The following is a 23301-nucleotide window of genomic DNA, read 5'->3' as shown; positions in this document are numbered from 1 at the left end:
CGCATAATTAAAGTTTAATTGAGACGCTACACGTTAAATATCGTTACAATTTCCATGTGGAATTGAATAATTTGACTAGGCAAAAATTGGAAAATTTCACGCGAATTGTTCGATTAAAGACTTCCAAATTGGAAATGGCGATTATCTAAAATAAAAGATATTTATTTTTCAATAAAATTTGAGTTTATTTTTTTTTATTTTTGCACATCTTGTTATATTACATAATCAGAGATTTCACATAACATAATTATAATGAAGAAATTTGATATACAAAGAGCTCAATAGATTTTAATATTAATTATATGCTTGCGCAATATTTACAAAAGCACGAAAAATATCACAATAATATTAAATTACATTTATTATACTTAAAGGATCATATGTACACTGCCATTTTATCATAAAAACACTTCACTTTTAATATTATATAATACATTTATATATGTACTCGTATGTACGTAGGTACTATCATATTTTTACTCACAATAAAATACATTAATATGTATAACAATTTAAGCGTCTAATATTTAATAATTTCTTGGAATGTTTATTAGCAATATGTTTAATTCAAATAAGCTTGAAGTCATTAAGACTCCTTCACACATAATATTTATTTGATTACACGGGGAAATCATGAATTTACTGTTTTTTTTTTTAATATAATTAATATATTTTTACTTAAATTATCACAGTCATTCAAATGATCAATTGGTTACAATAAAAAAATTCACAAAGTTAAATTAAGGCAATTGATTTATAATATAAATAACTTTTGCATATGAAATGTATGTACGTAGGTTTTCGTCGTATTTGAAATATAATATAATATAATATTTTCAGATTTTCAACCCTGTTTACCAAAAATTTGAAACACAAATTATATCTGATGAAATCGAATACAAATTCCATTCCGTAAAATTAAAATGTTTTTGTATTTTGCATAATGCTCTATGACTGATTTTATAAAATTAATGGCTTCATCTGTCATGAGTAATTTCCATCTAAAGGCGAAATGAAAAATTAAAACAGATTAGGATGGTAATTAATCCTTACTTATTCTGCTTAAATTTGCATTCTAAATATATTATTTACGTGGAAATCACAAAAAAAAGAAAATGTATATAAATTTATATGACATTTCATAACGTTTTCAAATAATGCATACATACTTACATATATTCTCAACGGTTCCCTTTTTGTCGACGATTACTTACGATGTTTTATACGTACATATATATGTATGTATATCTTCGAATACAAATATAAACAACAACACATGTGATGACTTTTTTTTTGTTAAATTTATTCAATTTTTTGAGACTCACATATGCTTAGTGCTTTTAATTCCTTATAAAATCACTGTCGGCACTATAAAAATTTCTGGTGTATTTATTTGAAATAAAATTTTATTAAAAATATTACAAATCATAAACATTCATGGCATCTATGTAGTAAGTCGAAATATTCAAACAGTTATCATTAATAAATATTTTTCTTTGGCAATATATGATTTCATACGTAAGAACTAGACCACACAATCGTTACACGATTTCCTGGTTATCTAATGTTATACTTTAAAGCATTACATAAACATAAAATTAACGAGACAGTTAAGAGAAGTTGATTCTGCGAAGCCACATTGCTTCCAGCTGTAACAAAAATACAAATAAAACACACATTATTATTGGATAATGATATATTACATATATACGATTAGTTAATTACGCAAACACACGCGCACATACTCTGGAACATTCGCGCTAAGCTCTTGTACGAAAGTTGGATATTAGGTTTTCCCGTTTCTTTGTTAGCCTATGATAAATGTCCTTAAGTTTCTTAAAACACGCCGAGTTTCTTTCATACGAAATTCTCGCCGCATACACAAAAAAATATTGGAAGAATTTTCCCAGCAAAATAATAGTAGAAGTTGTCTTCAAATTTTTCTTCATATATCTTCGCCGATCATTATTCTTTTTCATACACTGCGAATTATTTTACGCCGCGAGTGCTTTCAATATATATATATATATATATATATATATATATATATATATATATATATATATATATATATATATATATATATATATATATATATATATATATATATATATATATATATATATATATATATATATATATATATATACGACAGTATTTATATATTTTTTATATATAAATAGAATCGGTAACATAATTTTATATGTATAATGTTTAAAACCAAAAAAAATCAAGCGTATATTTAGCAGTATACACTTCAGAAGAGAAGCCTACTTATGCAAATTAAATAAAAAGTTGTTTGTGAGATATTTCTCAATGATGAGGGGGCGAGAAAGTATCCTTCAGGTGCAGAAGAGTGGTTGTATAACGTTTCGCAATACGTTCAGCTACATATACATACATATATATCCAATAATTCACTCTGTTACACGTAGGGAATCTTTCATTTAAAAAATATAAAACAAATACATACACACAACACTGATTGATTGACTTACCTTGTACTCTATCAGCTCTCGAATCACCCGCTATTGCACTATCTCTACTTTCTAAAGCAGGTGTACGCTGAGGACTCATACCCTCCACTCTTTCTTCTCTAATTTTGCTGTATTTAGAAGCGACCGTAGCAATGCACTAAAATTTGCAATGTAAATTAATATTAAATTCGAATTTCAGTATGTTGTATCGTTCTGAAAGGAGGAGTTATTATCTACCTTTAGTTTCATGTCCCCGCTTTTGAAATGTTTCGGCTGAACTCTAAACTCTAAACCGAGGTACGTCGTGCAGAGATCGTCTATTCCATCGACATCTCGATAAGGTCCTCTGAGAAAGGTCTCGTTAGCAGGTTCACCGTTCACGAACCACGAAAGTACGGCAGGTGGTTTCGATCTACCGAAAGAGCAATTCAATTTAACCAAGTCGTTGATGTGATATCGAGATCTCCCACCTACCACTTTCGGACCGTCATTCGGCATTGCTGCATGGACAAAACAAAAATAAATATTATTAAAAATCAAAAAATGTTTAGGCGATTTGTAGTGATTGTGTAAATTTTCTTTTCAACTTCCAACTTTTCTTTTCAATTTTCAACATTTCAACTTTCAAAACCACTCACACTTATAAAATTTCAATATTATATATTTATAAAAAAATTATATAAAACTTTATATCAAATACAAGTAAATATGAGACGTCCTCATGAGAAAAGTGGCAAAAGTCCACTTTTTTATTTCGGGAAATATCTCTCAAAACATAAAATATAATGTTTTACGTTTAACAATATTTAAAAAATACTGGCGGCATGTAAAACGTTTATTCTGCTTTTAAACAATTCTGGACATGTCGAATTAAAATAACAATTTGTGAATTAAGTCAAACAGAAATAGTGTTCTTGGAACTGGAAATTGGACTTTCAAATATAACATATATTAAAAAGCTTTTTCAATATAAGACAACATAGTTAACAAAAAGCAAAATTTAAATCATACAGACTTATCTTCATTGAAAATTTATATTTATATAAAATTAATAAAGAATTTTCTGAAGTAGAATAAGTGGAAATTTTCAACTTCCACAATCCATTAAAGTTGTGTTGAAACTCATAATTATTTTCTTATGCATAAAAGCAACTTAAGATATATGACTCGAATACAGAAGCAACAAGTGGATTGTACATTCTCGATTTAATCTACTTCATAAATTTGTCTCAAAATATGCACGGATCTGACAACGATAAAAAAAACTAACCCCATTGTATTTTTTTTTTTTTAATTTTTATGAAAGTGTCTCTGAATTAATATATTGATATTTATGATTTGGTAAACAAGTTTTCCTGAAGTCACTTATGTAGGTTGAGTTTGAAGCTTGCTGTTTTCGACTGAAGTGCACACATTCAGGTAATGTAAGACGGTGTTTTGAGGTTCGGTTGAAGGCTTCGAAGATGGAAGGAGGATCGGAGGTTGCGTTTGACGGTTAAGGGTTGTTTTGCGGTTCGGTTTTCACAAGACGCGGTGCGCGAGGGGTGTCGCAATGCAGATTTTGCAATCAATATCCTTTCATGGGGGACGCCCGGGACTTGTGGCGGGATATCCCATTTCCGACAAAATATCCAAGGAAAAATCACGTATTCTACCTCCCATCCCCATAACCTTCCCTTTCAAGTCCTCCACCTCCACCCCTCGCGTCTTCTCTACCCCTTTATGATATGACACGAAAGAAGCCTCCGACGCCACCTGCCTTGCGTGAAAGCTCACGCTCTAAATGAAAACCAACACAAACTGGGTAGCTTTGAAATGTGAGCTTACATGCTGAAAAGTTATGTACATTTTTTTTGATTTTTAAAAAACGATCGTTACAATTTTGGTGAATTTAATTCTATATCCAATCATTAACAGATATACATATTTATGAACATTTGTAAAATTCTTAACATTTTTTTGACCTGTATTTACATATTTGGCCAGTAGCTTTACTTATTTTTTTATTGACATTACTGCTTGCTTGACTATTATCTATTTTAAAAATGATTAAAAATAAAAAAAATTCTCCTTAACATTCATTATTACTTGTATAATATATGGATATTACAAAATTTTTGTAAAAGTTAATAACAGTTTATCGAAAAATCTGTGTATTAAATTTTTCAATAAACTGTCAATTGCAAAGTAATAGATAATAATTTATACTTGTAGAAATTATTATTAGTAGAATTCATTTTTATTTACATACATACATATATGTACGTATATACCAGTAAGGCCTAACGGGTAAGCCCCAATGCACCCTCTTGGCAATTACAAAAACCGATATACAATTTATAGAGTAATTTTTTAGAGAATAATTTATAATTTTAATTTTACAGAGAATTTATCCATTAACATATGTATCATTGATACATATGTTTATGGATAAAGTTTGATAAATTGATGAATTTGCATTTTTGGAGCATTTTTTTTATAAATGGCCGAATTTCAAGGACCTGAAAAACTCAAAATTTGCAGGACTTTATGGACAATTATGCAGCATTTTATAAATCAGCGAATTCGAGATATTGTAAACTAAAATTTTGTGAAAAAATGGGACAGGATTGTCAATTTGTTTGGGCTGTTTCAATGAAATTGGCAACCTCTGATAGGAAACGATCAACCTTGGAGTTACAAATCCAAGGTATGGCCAGCAGCAACCGGTGAGATTTGAACCCGTGGCCGATTTGTTCGAAAGCATTATATGGTAACCACTAGTCTATACTGCTATCGTTTTTAGATTTAGGGGTTGGAAGTCAAAGTGACTTAAACCTTTTAGCAGCATAGCCAGGGATTGAACCAGTAACCACACAATTGAAAGCATTTTACACATTTAACTTAACGTGAACTTAGCCTATATAAATATAATGTTGTCACGAACAAACGTTCACCTACATAAATATGTCATGAACCCGATTGAAGGTCCACGCGTCATAACGATCATGGATAAAATGTTCACACAAAATAACGTTCAATCGAAAAAACGAACACCCACAATACGTTGATGTGAAAAAAAAATTTAAGACAAAAATAAAGTTCAAGAATTCAATGAAACTTGTAGTGACGAAGATTTACACATTGTCCTTTCACAGATAAAACATAGGTATATAAGATAATACTTTTATAGGTATATTCGTTTTGTATGTGTTCGTTTTGCCACGTGAACATTATTTCGTGTGAACGTTTTTATCATGAATAGTATTTTGCGCGTACATTTCATCCGTGAACGTTCTGACAAATGAGCCTTATATCGGGAACAGTATGTACTATGTCGGTGAGCGTTTTGTTCGTGAACGTTTGTTCGCGAAACCAAATATAATATACACACATATAGTAATGATTGAGATATTATTACTCATTTTACTAAAACATGCTCACATACTTATTATGACCGATTACATACATATAAGAGTATACCATATGTTTAAATTTGACTTTATGGTAACGATTCGATGATGATAATGAAATTGGTTTGGTGTTTTTATGACAAATGTACATATGTCACATTTATTCATTATGATTTGGATAAAGTTGTTTGAAAAAATCTAAACGGCATTTTTATTTATTAATAGTAAAGCTATTTGCGAGATGTCAAGGTTATATATTCACTGGAAATACTAGTAATTATGTTAATACTTTGAAATTATGTATTTATTTTCGTAAGAGAATTTCAAACTCATTAAATAGAAACATCGCGAATAATGATATATGTGTACAATATATATCACATAGTATGCTTCTTATACTGATTTTCTCTTGTAAATACAAAAAACAAATATTAATACTGTTCTTCAGCTGTATATCGTTTTTCTTGGAGCCTGTGCTGAAACATCCGCTTTTCTGCGAAAAGGCTTTGTTTATAATTAAATATACATACAAATGGCGGACGGTGTGCTTTTAACGAAAGCACAGACATTTGCTTAACTTCCGCTTTATTTATTAACCGAAACTGCAATTTCCTTGTCATTTCAGAGAACTTTATAAATGAAATCTACTCGCTCGCACACCGCACTGCTAACGTTAATGTTTCCACACTCTAATCAGCGTATGGAGATTTTAATTATTTCATAAATAACCGCTTTCTAGAAAATCCTTTTTCAGGTCAGCGCACCAAAAATCCCTCAAAAATTTCAAAACAGATTATTTCATTAAGAATATTAATATATATTTTACTCACATTATATTAATCCTACATATTTGTCGAATGCGCGTGTGAAAGCTATCACTGCTAATGGGCTAATTCGGTAAACGTTAACTAGATTTCAAGACGACATCGAAACAGATCATGTGACCTTTTAAGTATCGCCTGTGGGATGTGACCACAACGATTGATGACCTAAAAAATGTTGACAGCTACTAATGTGAGATCAACGGTCAATTGAAAAAACGATCCACGCCCGAGTACTCTAATTTTATTATGATTTATATCAATGTTTCACCGACTCAAATTAAAGAAGTGCCCTTTATCGCGTTATAGACATTATGAACAGGTGTTGATACAATTAAGAAATACAAAAAAATCTCATTACAATAATTTTTCAAAATTATTTTACTATACTTAAATGAAAGTGAAAAATATGGGTAATACTTTGGAATGTATATATGAATTTTCGTTGTTTACTTTGACTATACATATGTTTGTTAATTATGTATGTACCTATACATCATTTTTTTATATATTCCATTTTAACCATAGATGCCATAACATGTTTCCCCAAAGCGACACAATGACCAAACTTGTTCATAAATACTAAGCACATTCTACAATGTATGCTCATATGTACATAGGTTGCTTGTGGGTAACATTTTATCGATAGTTTTTTTTGGGTAGTGAAACCCTCTAGACCTATCTATCTGACGTGTTATATGATATCGATCTCTCGTTGATGTTGTAGTGATGTACATTTAACAATCAACCAATTCAGATTTGCAAAAAACGAAAGAGGGGGGGGGGGATTTTAATCAAGTTACATAGATAAAATGACAAACTATAACAGTGGATGGACGATCTATATATAATAACCATCCTGATCTTGCCTGCAGCGTATACAATATGTATGTAAGTCAAATAATTTCTCGACTCCGGCTGGGATTTGAATCCTCGACTTATCTACTAGTAAACAATGGTAAAGCCAGTTATACATATATGAATCAATTTTCAATCTTAAGTACATTTAGTTCTATTTTATGTTTCAGATTATGATTCTCTTAAAATTTTAATAATATCTTGACCTTCTAAAAACAACAAATAAATAATTCAAAACTACTATGCGAAATTCGATTTTCGAATATATTCGAATATTTGGAACCCCTATATTTATATGATATATGACGGGCTGAAAACCAGACTGGTACAAGTAACATTTTTAAAAAAAGCTGGTTTTAGTTATATAAAAATAATTATTGTACATATTTAATACTTTTCATGTCAGAAGTATTTTATTATGGAAGGACTATGTTGAGATTTATTTTAGTAATTTTATAATAAAAATCCTCAAAAATATACACAAATATTTGATTATCTCCCTTTCATCTTTCTTTCGCTTGTACCATTCTGGTTTTCAAGCCTCATATGAAGATAATTATTAGTCTCTGACCTAACTCAGGTTTGCCAGTACGTCAAAAATTAATTTTTTTTTATAAAATTCAATTTTTTATGGCAGTTACTTACATATCTAATATATAATTTCGAAAGAGTCTTTGTTTGTATGTACATATGTAAGTATGTACATATATGTATATGTAGGAATGATTTTTAAACGAGCCGTAATTGTGGTTGGTCAAACTGCAAGGGATAAAGTATGAGTGTGGTATGCATGGGAAAGACCGGATGCGTGTTGTTATGGGCACTTGTTGGAGAACAAGCCCGAAGACATGTGTTAATAAATACATATGTAGTTCTGACTTAATCTGCGTTTCACTTGGAATCCTTCACATCCGGATCCTATATATATGTATGTAAGTAAAACAAAGTTTCTATGATGACAATTCAATTATTTGAATATAATATTTTTTTCGCTTCAAATAAATTTAATAAAAAAACAATAAATTTAATAAAAATTTAAACTGTTTATATTACAAAAACTGAGTGAAGCCGGGTAAAACAACTGGTATGTATAATAAGGTTCCTATTTTTTTTATCTTAAAACAGGTATGAAATATTTATTTTTTTCATAGCACACCATTAAGCGTCAGATATAGTAAAATGATATTGATATTACGCGGTGTATAAAAATACATATTTTCTTCTTTTCTTATCTACAGAACCAATTCAATTTATCCGTTCCTCGGTAGGCATTGAAAATACGAAATAATAGTAAATCAGGAATACTTGAAGCTGAAGATGCATTTTATTATTCATAATATTGAAAGTTATTCTGTTTAAAAATATTAGTACAGCTAATCGTTGTAACGATATTCGAAACTAGGCCGAATTTTAAGAAATTTAAACTGTACATTAATTATGAAAGGCGACCAGCATATAAATCACTATGATCGCGATCATTGGTGGTTGGTGTCTTATGGTCTTAGTTATGCTCGAGCGATTAGCAAATAAGGGGATTAGTATAAACCGCAGGGTTATAAGAGAGCGGGTCCAGAGCCGTACGGGGAGGTGTGGGAAGGTGAGCAGATGCTCGATGTCGGGCAATCCGAAGCCGGCCCTGAGGATTAAGCACACCAAACATTTTAGTTCCGGAAAACCTGCGCCGGAAAATTTATTGTGACACCCCCTGCAGCCCCACCCGTTCCCCTCATCACCCCTTTCACTGTTTATGCTAAGGTTTCAGGGGAAGCTAGGGGCGAAGGGTGCAGAAAACGGGAGTTTTTGTCGCTTCGTCACCCTCGTTGGCCACTTTTGAATAATTTTGCGGTTTCTGGTACAAAACGGCCAGATAATACCCAAAGGTTAATGTTTTTCTCGCACGTTTCCGTTTATATGTGTATTTTGCTATGCACAGAGTGTAATTAATTTATTTATTCAAATGGTTATATTAATGTTTCATGCATAATACTTTTGAGGCGCACTTCTATTATTACTTTTTTTACATTTAAAACTTGTTCAAACATACAAAAAATGTCGGAAATTTGTACATTAAACCCATTTAAACGTTTGAAAAGAATCGTATGCTATTTTAATAATGATTCTAAAAACATCGAACTATAAAAATAAATGTTACGAGGGTTCGTGGGAAATGGTATTGTTTTATTTTCAAAATATTGTTGGCAATCATATTTACAACCGTTCATAGTACTAAATTCAATACGCAATAAAATTCTTGTTTCGATTTATAAATTTTATGTTTCCCTAGATCGGCATTTTATAATTTATTGATTTATTAAAGTTTAAGTTTGGACCATTGTGGCATTTCAAGAGTCCCTAATGCGCCACAATGGTTGAAAAACTGCAGAGAGATGAGAAAAATAAAAATATATACATATGTATATACGCATACAAAAAATACATTTATTCATAATCATAAAAAAACAATAGCAGATAAAGTAAAAATATCAAATAATAAAATATAAAATAGGGAATGTCTTGCACTTATAGCCAGCACCAATATATAAGAACCAGCCACAAATACAAAGGCAAGGCCCAAATGGAAGAGAGAAGATCAAAATGCTACATACATCACATTCAATTATGAAAATAATGATGAGCGCAGGCTACTAGACAAATAGGTTAACATAATCTCCGATAACCTACGCTCACTGAGGTGGAAAATATCACATTCAGGCTTAGTAGCAACGATTTCATTGAGAAGTTGGATAGGTCTTGAAATAGGTGCCATTCGATAAAGAACTGTGCTAGCATGAAGTACAGCCATCAAATGATGACACACATAATTATTAGGGACATAGAGTTCCTACCACGTAGAATCTGGAGAACAAAACGAAAGTTTCTCCGAAGTTCAAGGGAATTATACCCAAGCATGCCCGAAAGGAATGGAGTAGGGTAGATATATGGATAATACCCATATTCTTTCCTATCTGGGAAGCGAATAAATGCTTTTTGCACTCTCTCAAACATTATAGAGTAATTTGCTTCATGCGGATTCCATACACTCGTATTATGCTCTAGCTTGCTTCTCACAAACGAGTTGAAAAGCAAGCGAGAATACAATAATTATAACTCATTGGGTGGCTTGTTTAAAATTATTACAATCAAAAATAATTCTGAAAATTTAAATTGAAATTGTAACTGTGTATTTAATTAATATCTGAAGTCTTTCAAAAATATAATGATATTGTAATATTCGTTTTCAGGGAAAAGGGGTTTATTTACGGTCAAATCATTTCTGCTGGCAATAAGGATATTATTTTATTAATATCCTTTAATAATAAATTTCAAAATTTAATGTATATTTTCTGGAAAATGAATAGCTGACTGAAAAATTCATAAACGTAGTGACATTCATAAAGTACTTTTTCATGCATACACATGAATTGTAGCGTATTTTGTAGTTTATTTGTTTTGCATCATGCATAAAAAAGCCTTAGTTACTTATTGTCGTATAAAATAATAAATTTTTGCCGTCAGATTTTATGAATGACACATTGGAAAATTCAATGAATATTCATAAGGTTAATTTAATTCTATTCAAGCTGCGGCATAGCCGGAAACAAATAGTCGGATGAAAAGGAAAACACTTAAATGAATGTTTAAACCCGGGTGGGGTCGAAAAGGCAAAGGACTCGGGTTATTTTTACTAATTTGTTTAAACCTTTACGGTAGGCAGCGGAGTCGCTCACAGTGCCGATAACGCGCACTCGCCCCAGGGCGGCCGTATCGCCAAACAAAGGGACGAAGAGAAAAATTAAATATTAACAATTTCGCAACCCGCCACAGCTCTACATTTTTTCAGCATGTATATGGGGGCACAGAAGAGCCGTGGAACGGGAAGTGATACCTACAATTCCAGTGGCGCTTTCTTATTTGCGCAGGGAAACTTAACTGTTTTGGTGGACGAAGCTCGGTTCTCCGCAAATCCAGTGGCGCCGAAACCGAGTAATTATGTAATATGGCGGGGGCCGTTATCCTTTATCGCTGGTATTGTTGTCGTCGCCATTGTGTTATATCCGGAAGCTCGTTACACGCGGAACAACAAAAGGCTCTCGGGCCGGCATCAATCTAGGGATGGCGCGCTCGCAAAGTATCCTGCCGCGACGAAGATAACTCCCCTGAGTACAAATGTGCCCTAGACGAGTGCTTCTCAAACTGTGGGAATATTCGACGAAGTCACTCGCGAAAGCCGGATAACGCGGGACGCAATTCGCAAGCTGTGAAACCGCCTCTGGTGCTAATAATGAAAGTGCGAGATACGTGGTGTACTCGTACACGTAGATAACGAAGCCTCGTTGGAAAATATTTCATGATATTAACTTTTACACCTAGTGTAAAGTTTTACACATTCTGGTCGTTTTGTTCGGTTACACTTATATTTTTAGCTCGATCCATTTTGAGGCAAAAACTCATTCGAAAGCAATTTATTGAACATGCATATCTACTGCCTGTACTGAAACTATGTATGTATGTGCATAGAATAAAAATTTAAACGGTTGAATTGTCAATAAAAATTTCAATTGACTTTTCCGTGCTGCTTTTGCTAATGCTCTCTAATTTTTGTAACTATTCTAGACCAACATTCCAAATGCAATCAAATTATTGACACGTGAATTTTATATTACATACATTTTATATTTGCCTCAAAGTATATATTTATTAGGAAATATAATTCCATGGAAAAAAGTAATATAAAACAAATTAGAATTTAGCTAATTTAAATCAAAAATGTTTATAATTAATTCTAAAAATGAACTTTCATATTTTTTTAATTTTCATTCATATTTCCTGAACAATGGAAGGATATACAAAAAAATGATATTACTTTTTAGATTACAAATATTGAAAACATTTTTTTCCCCGAAACAGCTTATTTTCCTTTTATTATCCAGCTTCTACATGCCTGTCGTTGCTGAAACAGTTGGAACTTAAGTATGTCCCTATTAGTTATGTGCGTGGTAGACATCATTATTTGATGGTTGTACCTCCTGCCCGCACAGTGCTTTATCGAATGGTTCCTATTCCAAGAGCCATCCGACTGAATGTGATATTTTTTACCTGAGCATACATAGGTGATTATTTTGACCTATTTGTCTGGTAACCTGCGCTCATCTTTATTTTCATAATTGGTGTAGAATCTCGATCTTCTGTTTTATATTTGGGCCTCGCGGGAATGTTTTGTATTTACGGCTGGTTCTTATACATACATATATGTATTAGTGCTGGCTGTGGATGCAAGACATTACCTACTAATATTATGTTATTTTCTATTTCCTAATATATTATTTTTCTTTTATTTAATCATTTTTTATGTGGGCCATTGTGGTGCCCTGGTTTTCCCTAGAATACTACAATGGTTCAAAACTTTAAAATAAGTAAATAATATTTGAAATATTTATTGATAAATGTTATTAATTTTACACATAAACTATAAAAATATGATAGTATATAAAGAGCATAGGGCTGTTGGAATAATCAAATTTTCCGCATGGTTTTATATTTCAATTAATGGAATGTATTCGATTTATAGTTTAATGCGTTTATTGAAATTTTCTTTTGTCACGTCTGAGCGTAATCAAGCTGTTCTTAATATTTCCTTTGGATAGGAAAATTTTCGCTACGCACAATATCAATCCCCCTTTTTGGTTAGTTAAAAACCATTTAGTCGGCTCATTGTCATTGGGAGTAGCTTGGGGCAAAATAGCTTGTTTGATCTTCTCGAGACGCAATTATAGGCTTGTTGTCAGAGTATTACACTTCGCATAGATTAAATATTACTGACAATGCAAAATCAACACTCCATTCATAAAACATCATTTACACAACGTAATCACATGCATATATTATGTACATATGTGTATTTATATAGCACTGACAATTTAGATGAACGTTTTAAACAAAAAAAAAAAATGAAAACCATTCAAGACTATTTTCGTTTTTCGAGCCTACGAAGGAACTCATTTATTTACAGTGATTTTTTGCTAGTATATTATTCTAGTGGTTGCTAGTTTGTTTCAATTGCAATAAAACCCATTTTTCACAGAGGCATATTTTCGGTACTTTAAATTATTCATACTTGTACGGAAACACTACTGAATTTTATGGTAGATTGGTTTTGCTTGTTAGTAATTCCGGTAATATCATATTTACACGGTTTGAGGAGTGCGCTCGTTCTAGCTGCGCATCCACATATGACCGCGAAGAAACTTAGGAATTTGAAATTATCTTTGGTAATTTTGTTGCTCTTATGAGAGGAGCATTCGAGGTGGTAAGGACGGGTTGAAGGCAGGTTTTCTCCCCGAAAGAAAGGCCTCTTATGAGACTGACAAAGTGAAAGGACGTGTTCCACAGCCGTACGGTTTTCGCACGGTAAACAACGCGTCTCCTTGTATACATTATTCACGGCGACGCTTTGTGCCTACTGTTTTTTATTTATTTTTTCCTGTCCTTGCAATATACGTACATTTTTCGTTTGCTCTTTTGTGTACAAATGCTCTTCCTCCTTTTGCCCTCCCGAAAAGCATAAAAATCGCCATACAATCTGATTTCTATCCGCCGTTGTTCCCCGGGGTGCGTAAGCGTCGCGAAAATCTCTAAGAAAAATTGACTTTTCATCGTTACCAAAGCTTTATTGCCCAACTGTTCTACGAATCCGCTCTTTATGAATGAAGGCACACACAAACGAACGAAAACAAGAAAAAGGATCGTTTCTATTTACTTTTGTGTTCATATCTCTTTGACTTGCCAGACTGACAAAAAACTACGGCGAAATAAATACAATGTACGTTTTACTGAACTGCTGTTCCATTTCTTACTATTGCATGTTCATACACCAGTCGAAATTGCATACACTTTAAAATTTTAAACACAATCAATACCCAAATAAAACTGGTATATAAAATAAATCACACTTACTGACAACAGTCAAATCTCGATAATGTGAAACCGTTTGAAAGATGGGGGCCTCTCCTGAAATTTCACAGCGATATTTTCCAGACGATATGTAAGTCAAAGGTCCAAATGCTACAGACGTTTCTGTACAATTCTCAATCTGAAATAAAATACATGAATTAGATATTTTCTGGAAATTTAATTGATTAAAAAGTACAGTTAAGAAGTTATAGACGTTTAAACAATTAAAATCTGACAAAACGAGTGGGTGGCGGAAAGTCAAACATATAAATAATGCTAAAGGCAAAGGGTTAGCTGTCACCGTCTCCAAAATTTTTGGATTCTTTAACGTGTTTATTACGATTATATTTCACCATCTACTTGTATGTATATTATTAATTCAAATTCTAATATTTATATGTGGGTAATATTACTGTTTGCACATAATTTAATATCGTTTGCATCAAATAGATGCACTGATTTCTACTTCCATTGTATTTGTTCGTAAGTTTATAATGTTGTTTTAATATTTACATACATACATAAATGGATTCTATGAAAAGCGTATTGACCAAAACGTACTTCGTATATTATTTGAATCAACAAAGCCACATTGCCCTTATCAGGAAATAGTAAAATGAACAATTTATTTTTGCATATTATATGTATATGTAAAATAGTATGCACACGTGAATATTTACTCACATCGATATCAACTCCCGGAGTTTCGAAGATTTGTGCTGGAGGCTCGTCCTTTGGGACGTACCTGAAGAACTCGCTTCCATCCTTATACCACTTGACTGAATACAAGGACTCGCCCGGTTCCAGTCTGTACTTGCATTGAAGTCTGACAAAAGTGTCCTTTAGTGCGAAGGCGGGTATGGTCACCATTCCCAACTGAAGTCCACTAACTGCACCTGAAACGAATTCAATGTTTAGTATTGGTATATGAAGGAAATTAAGGAAATTGCTTCTTAGTTTTACATATAATGAGATATTTTAATTTTAGATAAATTAGACTAAGAAGAAAATATAATATAATTTAGTGTACTACTTCGTAAAGTTTGTATATTATGTATTAGGGATTTCAAAAATATCGAAATTTGTCACTACTGGTACTACTGAAAAAACCTTCTAACCACCGGTAGTGCCGGTATTTGCCGCTAGTGCCGGTTTTTACCGCTAACACCAATGTCTGCCGCCAGTGCCGGTATCTACCGGTAGTATCGCTATATATCGGTAGCGATTTAATAATTTTAATAATTCCGTGAGCGTAATGTCGCGTGAGTGATTTTCCCCATGAGTGATTTATCTGTGATTGCAATGTCCGTGAGTGATTTGCCGCGTGAGTGATTTGTCGCTGAATTTCGTGCGCGTAACGCCGTTAACAGTAAAGTCCATGAGTGATTTATCTCGGAACCGTGACCCGGCCATGTCAACTTTAAACTTTGTCTCAAATCAATTAATTTATCACGTCCAAATCAATCAACAATAATTTCGTCCACCCATCTTCATTTCGGCGTTACTTTCACGCGTTTACATTCTCTCGGGTACCATTCTAGAACTTCTTCTGTCCATTATTCTAGCCACGTGGCCCACCCATTGCCATTTCAAATTCTCCACTACTCTTGTCACACATCTCACTCACTTATTCTACTTCCTGTCTTTCCTCGTTATGCCCAACATACTCTAACGGAAAGTGCAGACTTAAAGTTTCTTTTAACACTTTTTTTTGATAACACCCGAGAAACGCCGTCTACTACAGATAATGATTATAAAAATATCTGTGTTTAGATGCTATATATGTACATATCTATGTACATGTGTCAGTTCTCATCGATTTAACAGATTACACATTAAAAAGTTATAATCATTAATACAATCATAATCAATCATATTAATTGATGTATTAAAATATCCGAGGAACACAAAATAGTATGTTTTGAATGTCGTCAAACGTGTACTGAAAACAAAATTACACGAAATCTTTTGGGATCACGACAGATTTTGCGATTTATTTATTCATCCTAAAGAGAGTTTAATGGCTATACATACATACAATTATTGCCAAGTATATAGATATAGATATATGGTCGTAATATAATAATATATTCAAGGTATAAAGCGGTTCAGAAGATCTCCGTTATAAACGTGATATGAACTTAATACGTAAGCCGTTCTTTTCGATTGTTATACGCATTCCCTTATCTTCGCCTTAATCCGCTTACGCGCGGCTCCGTACTCTCGTCGTCCTCCTCCGTTTCGGTTTTTCCAGCAGCTTTCCGGGATTTTCCGGCTTCGAGTGCTCCCGCACGCACGCACACACACGCATACCATCACAGGTCCGGAGACATCCAGGTTCCGATTAACGCGCATTATTATTCCACGCATTCTTTCGCAAGTCTCGAAATCGTAAAAACCGATGAGGGCCTACTCCGCAGTCGACCGGCCATCGCCACGCGGGTTATTATCAAAGCGTCAAATTATATATCTCCCCGTACCCCGCCCGCGTTTGCTTCCCTTGCCGGTCTTATTCGCCGGTGGATATTACACATTTTCACATCCGAAATTTATACAAATGCCTGCTTTTTATTGGGCCGTTATGCTGATTCTCCCGACTCACCGGCCCACGACCAATAAAAACCCAGGAACATCTTGAAGTGTAAACAGCGCCAGAAGAAAATGGGATTTGGCGCGCTAGCAATGACAGAGTTATATTTTTTTTTTCCATACCAACGAGCGTAGTCTCGGTCGCCTCGTCTCTCATATCTAAAACTTTCGTTATATTAAAATTTTTCACACAGCAATACGTTGCATCTGCCACTCGACTGTGTAACGTTTGCACTATTTGCAAATTTAAATATTTTAAAATACAATTGTGAAGATTTTTTTGATCACACAACACGATTTACATTTTATGCTAATTTTCTTTGAGGTAAGAAACAGGGAAAATTATTTTATATCGAAATGATTATGTTGAGACATCTATGGATTGACTTGAAAACTTTACTTTTTTCCTTTCACCTCAGACGAAAACAATTTTTATTTATATTTTATGACTGATTTATTAATTCGAACAATATTTTAATTGCAAAAATTTTTTTTTTTTTATATATGAAAAAATATCACAATTGAATTATTTTATAGAATATTTCCCATCAAATATACATATATTTTTTAATATATTTTAGGGCTGTGGAATCGGAGTCGGGAAGTTAGAGCATTTCTGATGTAGACGGAGTAGTAAAATCAACTGACTCCGACTTCTTTTCATTATTATTTTTAATTAATAGTATTACAATATGTGTCAACTAGAATCTCTAATTTTATTGAAGTAAATCGACGAATAAATCGAAATTTAATATTTTTTTTATAGAAATCATGAGTTTAAATCACATACATTGTAAATAAAATCATTGATTGCACATATTTTGATGTGTCCTGGCCAAAACCGATGTTTCCTCCGTCTCATACTATTTTATTCTCATTTTTTTTATTAAATTGATTTGTTTGTGTATGTAATTCATGCAAGTACATATATTTTTTTATTTATACCAAATTTATTTACCAATAATTCAATAAATTTGGTTAAATGTAAAATTTAAGTGATTTTTTAAATTCTTTCATTTTTCTATTTTGAAAATCACTATTATTTTCACTACTTAAAATTTTATATGTTGGGCAGAAAAGTCCATGTAAATAAAATAGTTCAAGTTGGGGTTGGAGTTTGGAGTTGGAGTCGGATTAGAATCATAAAATGAAGCTGGAGTCAGACTCGAAGTTGCTAAATTTTGATCCGATTCCACAGCCCTGATATATTTTTTAAATTGTAAATAGGTTTTTGAGCTATTTTTCCTATTATGCTTTAGATTAACATTAGAATAATATAATACTGTGATTAATAACCAAATTAAATTAAATTGTAAAATAGAAAATGATCAGTAGATCAGTAGCTATTAAAATAGATATAAGATGTATTGTGAACATAATTTCGTAATAATAAAAAGCATTTAAAAATCAAAAATCAAATATATTTTTAAAAAATGTCTAAAATTAAAAAAAAATCTTAAATTGATAAATAGCATTACGTACATATACATATGTATTGTTCAGAGAAATAGTTATCATATCCTTCGTATGCATTTCAGTATAAAAAGTATACCATATGTATTTTTGTTTGTATATGAAGAATACATTATATGTAAAATAATGCAGTAAATTTAAAGTGGACTTGATTCCATTCCACTCATACGACGAATCCAGTTAAAAGTGGCTGAAAATAATTGGATGTGAACCGGATTCAATTATTGTGCTGTCGGTTTTTAATTAAGAGCTGACGATGCTTGGAATTACGACAGGTGTGCAAAAAAAAGTTTAACCAATCTATATGTAATTTTTTTTTTGTTTGTCTGTTGTAACTCACTAGCGTTATGCGAAATATCGTCATTTTAATTGAGAAGTTATATTAGGAATGTATAATTTATATAGACAATTAAAAAAAAACGTTACAGTACTGTTTTTTCTTCCAGCATATTGCATGTGTTCATATTATATGAAGTACATACATACATATGTAGGGTATGTACAATCATCACCCTATGTTTTATGCTATAATCAAAATTTAACATATGTAACACATTTTAGTTATCTATTAAAAAGGCTTATTTTATAAAATAATCTTCAATTTATGGATACTATGAAAGTATTTCAGAGCCGAACTCAACAAATATATGTAATTCACCTCCTTATTCTTTATATTAAATACATGTTTAAAAAAAACTTGTAAAAACAGATTATCAAAGTCGAAAGCAGCTAAATTTATGGTCAATTATTTATTACCTACATTTGGTAAGTTAATTTTGAAATTAATTGTTAATAAGTTTTTTGCTAAATGGTCAGTTTATCAATGAGCATTTAAAAAATGCTCAATTTTTACAAATGTTTGGATTTTTCAGTTTCGAACTCAAAATGTAATCGTAAATCGGATATTATTTCCTTTGATTGTGATTTTTTTATTACTTTAAAATACTTATAATTAATTTTAAATAACGTCAAAAATGTACTTACATTTTTACACATTTTTTCATCAAGTTCGGGAGAATTGGCTTTCTATCTCAATATTTTTATTTTAGAAACTGTTAAATGATTTTAACTTGATTAGTTCCACTCCTGTAAGTTAAAAGTTTTGTTCATAGTAACTATCGCTAACGATAGTACATAACTAATAAAAGTATATACTAGACCAGAGATTAGCCAATTTTTACTAAATTTAGCCCACTAACTTCGAATATGATAATGATTTTGCTGGTTTATTCTCGTTAATGAGCATTTAAAAAAAATGAATTTTTTATTATATATATATATATATATATATATATATATATATATATATATATATATATATATATATATATATATATATATACATCTATATATATACATCTACATCTATATCTATATATATATCTATATCTATATATATATATATATATATATATATATATATATATATATATATATATATATATATATATATATATATATATATATATATATATATATATATATAGCCAGCAGCATAGCTCGGACGTTAAGCTTCTGCTTACCGTCAAGAAGGTGCCGGGTTCTATCCCTGAATGAAAATGAATTTTTCAGAGTATGCTGTTGGTCAGACCTGGATTTGTGACTCCAGGTTGATCGTTTCCTATCAGAGTTTGCCAATTTTCTCTGATTTCATTGTTGAAACGGTTCCCGGAAAAAAAATTGGCTAAAAATCCTTCCTACCTACTATGTCACCACTATTTGAAAAATTTGATTGATGTACAATAAAAAATTATGTACAATTCATAGATGTCTCGTTAATTTGCGAGTTTTTTCAGTGTCTCGCAATTCAACGACTTATAATAAAAATGCTGTATTTGTATTTGTAATTGGCCAGGAAGGCGCATTGGGATTTACCTGTAAGGCCTTCCTGGTATATATGTAAAAATAAAATAAAATAATAAAATAAATAAATAATATACATATATATATATATATATATATATATATATATATATATATATATATATATATATATATAAATAAACTAATTAATGCTTTTGCAATTAAGTGGAGTAGTAGTATCCAGGGGAACACAGCTTGCCAAAGCATTCCGCGAACTTTTCGAAAGCTCTAAACGATGCTTTATTCATTATGATATCCCCATGATGCAGGCGGCCAATGAGCCCCTGACGCTGTCCAGCAGAACCCTCCTCTAAGCCTCCATCTCAGGACAGGACCACAAAACGTGATCTGCGTCCTACTCCGGAAAAGAACACTGACAAAAGGATTCAGATACTAACCGCATAGACGCAAGATTCGAACTAACCACAAGTAGTATAGGTACATATAATTGAAAACACACTTTCGATTACAGTTTATCATATCAGCAATGATAACACGAACGGCAAAACGATGACGACGGCGAAAATCCGATTTGCATAATTTGAAATGGCATCGATGCCGTCGCGTCGGTGGCAAATAGTGCGATTATTTTCGGTCCACCTGTAAATTTCAACCCCCCGCGAACACACAATATGCAAATCCTGGCTTTCTGAATCGTTCGACGGGGGCTTATTGTTTGGGTGTGGGGGCGCCACTTACGCCGCTATTCGTTGTACAACATCCAGAATTGCGTACACGCGCCGCAATGGCCCCATTACCGCACACAATTTTCATATAATGAAAATATGTGATGCGCGAATGTTGCTCGTAATGTGGCCCTAACTCAACACATACACTACATACATACATATGTATGCACGTTCACACGCAAACAATTGTTTACAGATGTATCTGTATATGTATATATATATAGGTTTAAACGCCTATGAAGGTTTTGAATGTTTGAGGAATAAATGGCAATAAGACATAAAGAGCAATTGGGTACTTGAAAGAATGTACATATGTATAGTACAAGAATCGCTTGAAGCATGTTTACAAAGGCTATGATGTGTTGATGTTATTCTTTGTAAAATATGTTATCCTTCGTTTTTATAATATAATGGATTCGCAAATACAAAGGTAGAATGAAAATATAGAAATATATTCATGTGTTGGTCCATATACATAGGTACATACATAAATTTCATTTAAAAATAAGCTGATGGTTTTCTTGGGAAAACGCGATATAGAAAAGAAGTGCTATGATACGATTGCTTTGATGAGTTCTTACTGAATTTATAATATAAATTATATTATAGAGACCATATTTTATTGGAGAAAATAAAGGATATATAAAGAATCTTTTATGACTTAAAATTATATTAGATATTAACGATATTGTTAGGGTAGTTAATAAATGTTCTGTTTGCAGATGATACATTAATATAATATATATATATATATATATATATATATATATATATATATATATATATATATAATATATATCATAGGAAATAATGTATCTGCATACATATGTTTGCAGATGATACATTAATATAATATATATCATAGGAAATAATGTTGATGTAATGTCTGAAATTATAAATAAAGAATTAAATTATGTGATTGGTTATGTGAAAATAATTTAAAGCTGAATGTGAATAAAACAAAAATTATGTGGTTGAATAATAAAAATGTATTTAATGAAGATAGAATTGATGATAAAATTATTGAAATAGTTGATAATACAAAATATCTAGGAATCCACATAGACTCGAGACTGAATTTTAAGGTGTACGCTGAATATTTTAAATTCGCTATAAAATATTAGCATACAAAATTTGGAATCTTAATCAATCATTTTTCTTACATGTACATAGTTTAAATTTAATGACATTAATTTAGATATTTTTCAGCAGAATGAATTTTTTAATACCACAGGTTGCGAATAAAAATCAGAAAAATATATACAGCTTATTTCAAAGTTGCATTTAGTATAAATAAACGTTTTTAATGTGTCTATTCTTAATTTAGTTTTGTTTTCATTTTGTTCACTCATAAAAATAAACGTTAAATGGGGGATATTAGATCCACATAGATAAAAAATTACTTTTAAGGAACTTTTATTCTGTGCAATATTCAAACCTTGTGTACATATGTTAGCTTATCATTTTGTCGATATTCTTCTATCCTATAATTTGTGACATAACTTTTAATACACGAAACTTTATCGAATAATTTGGCGTCAAGTACATACATATGTATATGTAAGTAACTAAAAATATGTAGCTTTCCTTGATCTTTGTCCACCGAGGGATTTTCGTGATAATACCCATTCAAATACTTTTATTTCCACGAAAAATTTGTCCGAGTTATTTAAATAATCAATACAGGTTTAATAAAATAAATGAATTGTTCATATTTTTAGCGACAGTCGATATTACAAAATAAAGGACAAAAGGGCAATTTTATAAAATAAATGTGACATGTAAAAGACATAAAGGACTGTCCTCTCAAATAAATTACGTGTGCTCAGCGTAAATATAATACAAAAGATACGTTAGTTCATGTAAATTTAAATTTAAGCCGGATAAGCTTTGGATGACCGAAAAAATTTTTCCAAATATAGGAATTGGAAAAACGAACCTGTGATTCGTGAATTCGTACATTTTTAATCGACAAATTGAAATGTTGGGGGTATTTTGGGTTTATACGGCGTTTGCTTTTCGAGACTCCTTTTAGAATGTGTGTTTAATAATTTTAATGTATTTATTTGTTTGCCTTTTAATTGACAGCATCGTCGGTCAGGATAGAAGAATATAAAGGTTCTATTATTGGATCGTGTGTCCATAAATACATACATGCATACATATTATATATATACAAATACCACCA

General features: G+C 31.5%; 2 protein-coding genes across 2 annotated transcripts in view; one reads left to right on the top strand and one right to left on the bottom strand.

The window, feature by feature from the left end:
- Positions 1–23301, top strand: part of LOC143912094 (superoxide dismutase [Cu-Zn]-like) — a 207596-nt gene that overhangs the window by 7453 nt on the left and 176842 nt on the right. The window lies entirely within an intron of this gene.
- On the bottom strand, positions 1317–17132 carry LOC143911969 (uncharacterized). Its single transcript, XM_077431073.1, has 6 exons — positions 17102–17132; positions 15184–15395; positions 14503–14638; positions 2715–2977; positions 2499–2634; positions 1317–1649 (listed from the first exon to the last, which is right to left on the bottom strand). Exons 1-6 carry the CDS (start codon positions 17130–17132, stop codon positions 1558–1560), a joined length of 870 nt encoding a protein of 289 aa, XP_077287199.1. The 3' UTR covers positions 1317–1557.

Source organism: Arctopsyche grandis, chromosome 5 (assembly GCF_051622035.1).
Source record: "Arctopsyche grandis isolate Sample6627 chromosome 5, ASM5162203v2, whole genome shotgun sequence".
Taxonomy (NCBI): Eukaryota; Metazoa; Arthropoda; class Insecta; order Trichoptera; family Hydropsychidae; genus Arctopsyche; species Arctopsyche grandis.
Note: the sequence above shows the minus strand (reverse complement) of the source record. Positions and strands in the feature narration are given on the sequence as shown.